The sequence below is a fragment of the Chaetura pelagica genome, unplaced genomic scaffold, assembly GCF_000747805.2.
Source record: "Chaetura pelagica isolate M959 unplaced genomic scaffold, ChaPel_1.0 scaffold72, whole genome shotgun sequence".
In the NCBI taxonomy this organism is placed as follows: domain Eukaryota; kingdom Metazoa; phylum Chordata; class Aves; order Apodiformes; family Apodidae; genus Chaetura; species Chaetura pelagica.
The window spans coordinates 3,337,973-3,343,309 of record NW_009952560.1 but is presented as its reverse complement, the minus strand read 5'-3'; the positions used below and the strand labels follow the sequence as shown (position 1 = coordinate 3,343,309).

Below are 5,337 nucleotides of genomic sequence, written 5' to 3'. Positions count from 1 at the left end.
CAGGAATGCATTAAAGGAACATAATTTGTGCATGTGTTTTCCTTGTAGAAATAACTTAATTGTTACCAACAGAGAACATGAACAAACTTACCACTCTGTTCCAAAGAAGGCCTACAGTTAATCTTGTCTTTTTGGCCACTTGGTGACTAGCCTGTGACTGCACTGAGATCAGAACAATGGTCCTAGTCTCCTAAAGATCCACTTTCTTTGCCTTTTATGTAAAGAGCCTGTGCTGCTGCCAGCAGGTGAGGTCATCTCACAAACGGGGTTCATGTGTTCTGCAGACATGTTGCCTCAATTTCATGAACTGCTTTTGAAGTGTTCCTCACCAGTGGTACCCTGTTCAAGGAAATACTCTCACTGTGCAGTTTTACTGTGTCTCTCACACAGAACCCATAGTCAACTGTAGGAATGCTGGACCTGGAAATGTTTTCCTCAATGCTGCAACACACACATTCTAGATTTGTGAACAAATTGTGTTAATTCTCCCTCTCCTTTGCAGGTTTAGTCTCCCAGCAGGAAACATTGTTGGTGATCTGCAAGACCATTTCTGCTAGAAATGGATAACTTCACTAATGGGCAACCAGGCCCAGGTCAGAGGAACAGGTTGATAGGGTTGCTAGAAACAGATGACAGTATCCCAGAAGATAAACCTGCATCTAGTAAAAAGGAAGAAAGACCAGGACTTGGCAAGAAAGGAGAACCACGGCCCTTGGAGACACCTTACCAGAAGGAGAGCAGTAACTTTCCTCCTAGAGTCAAGATTAATCTGAACTATCGGCCAGGACTTGTCAGCAAGTGAGTAACTGGGGTGTTTGGCAAGGGTGAAATCCCTGTGGATCTGCACTGATCCCTGTTGGTAGGAGCCTATAGACTTTTCCAAAGTCTGAAATAAAAGTGACAATACAGGAATCTGGTGAGAAGTAAAGGCAAAAATGGGACATATTAGCCCTTCTGCACTTGGAAGGTGTGTGTGTGGGGTGCTGTATTTTGGGTGTATCTGAACTAACACCAAATAAGCCAAGTTGGGTGTAAGAGCAGCTTAGCATGGAGCCCTGTACAACTGACCTTTGTCTTGCCAGGGAGGGATGTAAACTAGCTCACAGAGGGCTTCAGACCATGTGATGGGTCTGGTCCTGGTCCTGCCAGCTATCTTGGGCTTCTGTGTCTTCGTGCTCTGGATGTGTTCCAGGTTTTCACATCAGAGTGGATCTGGGAAGAGCTTCAGCTGGTGGAAAGAGCAGCCACTTAAGAGAATTCTGGGAAACAAGTCTCTTTTTCCCTTAACTCAAAAATAAACCCCTTTTTTCTTTTTTCCTAACAAACTTTTCTGCCTCCCTCCTTTCTTACACCCACTAGAACTTACTGCACACCCTTGCCCTCTGCACTTCAGAGCTGCTGAACTCTCTGCATTTCCTCCCTAGCCAAAAGGACCCCAACCGCTTTGACCGGGACCGGCTCTTCAGCGCAGTCTCCAGGGGCAGCCCCGAGGCACTGGAAGGCTTACTCGAGTACTTGAGGAGGACCTCCAAGTTTCTCACCAATTCTGAATACACAGGTAGAGTCCTGCTCAGGTCTCCTTGCACAGGGTTAGCAGAGGCAATGCTTGTTAATGGAGGAGAGAAGCAGGGGAACCTGCTTGTGGTATTTCTTTCTCCAGCCCTTTGTCCGTTCTGTTTTCCTGATGTCCACCTGAGGATGGAAAATGCTGTTGATGTTATAGATCCTGAGGCCTTTGCCTCCACTGTGGACTAAAAATACTTCTCAAGGCCTTTAAAACAATTATTGTATTTGGTCCTACAGTGGCAGTTGAGTCCTGAATCAAGTGAGACAGGTGTGTGCAAAGTACACGTGCAACCCATTCAACACGCTTTTTCTACTAGATGCAAAGACTGGGAAGACCTGCTTAATGAAAGCCCTGATGAACTTAAAAAATGGAAAGAATGACACAATCCCACTTTTGCTGGAAATAGATCAAAAGATGCAGAATCCCAGGCCACTTGTCAATGTGATGTGCTCTGACTCCTTCTACAGAGGTAAGGTTTCTGTTCTGATGCTGTCAAAGCAGCCTCCCCATTAGACATGTGAGATGTGCAGGTACAAGGAAAAAGAGGGGAACCAGAGCTTAGGCAGCTCTGGAGATCTGGAACAGGGACATTAAAGGCCCTCACTCATCTTCTAGTTCTAATTGTGTTCTGCCTTCTCTTCAGCCCTGAGTTACACACTTCACTTCTGCAACTTTGTTCTCAGTCTATACAAATTATACAAAAATGAGAGGATTTGCTTTGGAAAGCTTGAAAAGCACATGTAAAAGTGAAAAATAAATAGTAAATCTCTATTTAAAAAATTGCTATTAAAGAATGAGTTCTGTTAGTGGAGTTACGCTTTTAAGAGCAGACATGAGCACAGTCATGTATGCGCATATTTGTCTTTATCCTCCCAGAGCTGCTTGGGATCTTAGTGTCAGGCAGGGGTAACTGCCTGGTCTTGTGTTGAATTTCTGGCAGTCTTGGGGCTTGTCTTCTGACAACATGCTTTTCCAGTGAACACCACTGAAGGTCACCAGCTGCCACCCCTCTCCCCCAGCCCTGAGCCTGGAGGGTTGCTGAGAACATCCAGCAATTGGTGAAATGGTGCTTTGTTGAAGAGTTGTTTGCCTGTTTCCTCTCTTAGTGCTGCCAAGGGATCATTTTTCCCTGTTTCCTTAGGCCAGACAGCACTCCATATTGCCATAGAGAAAAGGAGCCTGGATTTAGTGAAACTTCTAATAGAGAATGGAGCTGATGTCCATGCCAGAGCCCATGGTGAATTCTTCAGGAAGAGGAAAGAAGGAATTTACTTTTATTTTGGTGAGTCAGTGTGGAACATGCTCCTTGGCTTTTTTTATTGCCTTACTCTGTGATGCTGCTGATTCTAGTTGTGTTGGTCCCTCAGTGCCAGGGCTGCCATCTCCACTGTCCTATAATCAAGCTCTGGGCTTACTTGAAAGGCAGGATCCTTTCCAGGCTGAGGTGTCCAAAGAGCATTTGCCATCATCTTTGGTTTTATGAATTTAATGCCATCTGAGGGGCTTCAGACAGAGACAAATACTTGGTCAGTTTAGCCAAATTAGGAGCCTGGAAAAGTGTTTCAGCTGCCCCCAGGTATAAGCAGTATTTTTTTTACTGCACAACCCTTTCTGAATCTATTGAAACTGAGCAAGGACTTGTTCTGTGTTCCAGTGCTAGGACTATAGGCTAAATGTATTTTCCTAGAATTGTGGGTTTTGTCTTTAATTTTTTTGCTTCCCCTCCAAATATTGTCCTCATCTCTCCAGGTGAACTTCCCCTCTCCTTGGCTGCTTGTACCAACCAGCTTGAAATGGTGGAATATCTTCTAAATAATCCCCACCAGAAAGCCAGGCTCCAGGAGCAGGACACACAGGGCAACACTGTCCTCCATGCCCTGGTGATGATTGCAGATGACACTGAGGAGAACACCAAGTTTGTGAGCACAACTTATGTTGAGCTCTTGAAGGCAGGTGTGAAGCTTGACCCAACACTGAAACTGGAGGAGATAGCAAATTATGATGGATTAAATCCTCTGCAGCTTGCTGCCAAGACAGGCAAAGTGGAGGTAAAGACAACTGGAGGGAATCCCTGGGGTTGCTGAGAGACAAGGGAGGCAGCAGCACACATCCTCAGCATAGCAGTGGGGTTTGATGTAGGAGCATCTTGCACCCAACCTGCAGTAATGCTGCTAGCAGTGGCAGTGCCATAGGAGACAAAGGAGGCCTCTTCCAGGCCACCAGGTAGTGTCCTGCAGAGCCTTAGCTGGTTGCTGCCACTCTGTCTCAGCCAAGACAGCTGATCTGGACCAAAATTGGTTCTGCTGCTGGAAGATTAAAGGTGTAGTTAGATTGTCAGCTTTGAGCCAGCTAGTTTGTTTTTTGGATGTATCACAGAATGGTTTGGGCTGGAATAGGTATCAGAGTTTGTAGTACAGGAAGGCAGGTGTCCTGTATTTGAAGGTGATCTAGGTGTGCTTGTGTCACTCTACTCCTCCTTTACACGTGCATTTTTCTGGTATGCATCCCTTTCCTCTTCAGATCTTCAGGCACATCATCCAGAGAGAGATCAAAGACCCAGTGTACAGACACTTGTCACGCAAGTTCACGGAATGGACCTATGGACCCATCCATGTGTCTCTCTATGACTTGTCCTCTTTAGACAGCTTTGAGGAGAACTCGGTGCTGGAGATCCTGGCTTACAGCAGTGACACCCCAGTGAGTCCTTTGACTAACACTTTTTCTGCCTCTCTGTAGTGTTGCTGTATAGTTATGCACAGGGTTTCAAGTTAACATGCTCTTCCACCTGATTGTTTTTCTGGAAAAAAACACACGATGGAGGCATTTGTATGTTTTATTTATGTTCTGCTTGGCATGCCTCTGGGAATCTAGAATGTGAGAGAAATTTTTGATCCTTTGGGTGTGTCCAATTACCTTGATGAAGCCTAGAAGAAGTAACTTCTTATGGGATGCTTGACTTCTTTCATACTGGAAGCCTGACTGAATAAACCTTTAGGAATACTCCTAGTTGGAGCCTCTGAATTCCAACCCTGAAAAAGACAATTCTCTGGTGAATTTGCATTCCTGTTGGCACATGGATACATTTTGGTTGTTTGTTTCTCCATAGAATCGGTACAAGATGGTGGTTTTGGAGCCCTTGAACAAACTGCTTCAGCAAAAATGGGAAACATTTGCTTCCAAGAGGTTCTACTTCAGTTTTGTCTCATACTTGTCGTTCATGATCATCTTTACAGCCATTGCGTATTATCAACCCTTACGAGTCAAGGTGGGCCCCATCTTCTTTTATCTGGAAAGGCCAGAAGCTGAGTTTTAAAAGATACAGGGTGTTTATCACTACCTCTGCCTGTCTTCAGTGGTTTGGGGTTTTGTTTTGTTTTTATCTTGCAGCCTTCATTTCCAGTGGAGTTCACAGCTGGAGGCTTCCTGTGGGTCTCTGGACTGATCATTATCCTGCTGGGAGGCATTTACCTCATTTTTACTCAGGTATGGGAATCTCTCATCCAGTTTCATTGAGAAAGAGAAAAAAGAAAGCACCACTTCATTGTGCCCTGTGGTTTTGATGGATGGATACCATTGATTTTCTCCTAGAGCCTGTACTTGCGGAGGAGACGCCAGTCCCTGAAGACCATGTGTTCTGACAGCTGCACTGAGATCTTGATGTATGTCTCTTGAGGTTTTTTCACAATGAAAGCACAAGTGAAATTGGTTCTCTGCTGTGTGCAGCTAAGTTGCCCTAACATTACTAGAGAGATGGTGAGCAGGAAAGATTG

At 45.1% G+C, this 5,337-nt stretch overlaps 1 protein-coding gene across 1 annotated transcript in view; it reads left to right on the top strand.

Moving 5' to 3' along the window:
• The first annotated feature begins 559 nt into the window (after positions 1 to 559).
• TRPV2 (transient receptor potential cation channel, subfamily V, member 2) overlaps positions 560 to 5,337 on the top strand; it is a 9,265-nt gene continuing 4,487 nt past the window's right edge. Inside the window, exons 1-9 of the mRNA XM_010009083.1 lie at positions 560 to 798; positions 1,425 to 1,558; positions 1,884 to 2,036; positions 2,709 to 2,849; positions 3,317 to 3,615; positions 4,088 to 4,264; positions 4,674 to 4,832; positions 4,955 to 5,050; positions 5,156 to 5,226. Of these exons, the coding sequence (XP_010007385.1) occupies positions 560 to 798; positions 1,425 to 1,558; positions 1,884 to 2,036; positions 2,709 to 2,849; positions 3,317 to 3,615; positions 4,088 to 4,264; positions 4,674 to 4,832; positions 4,955 to 5,050; positions 5,156 to 5,226 (1,469 nt within the window). The remainder of the gene's footprint in view (positions 799 to 1,424; positions 1,559 to 1,883; positions 2,037 to 2,708; positions 2,850 to 3,316; positions 3,616 to 4,087; positions 4,265 to 4,673; positions 4,833 to 4,954; positions 5,051 to 5,155; positions 5,227 to 5,337) is intronic.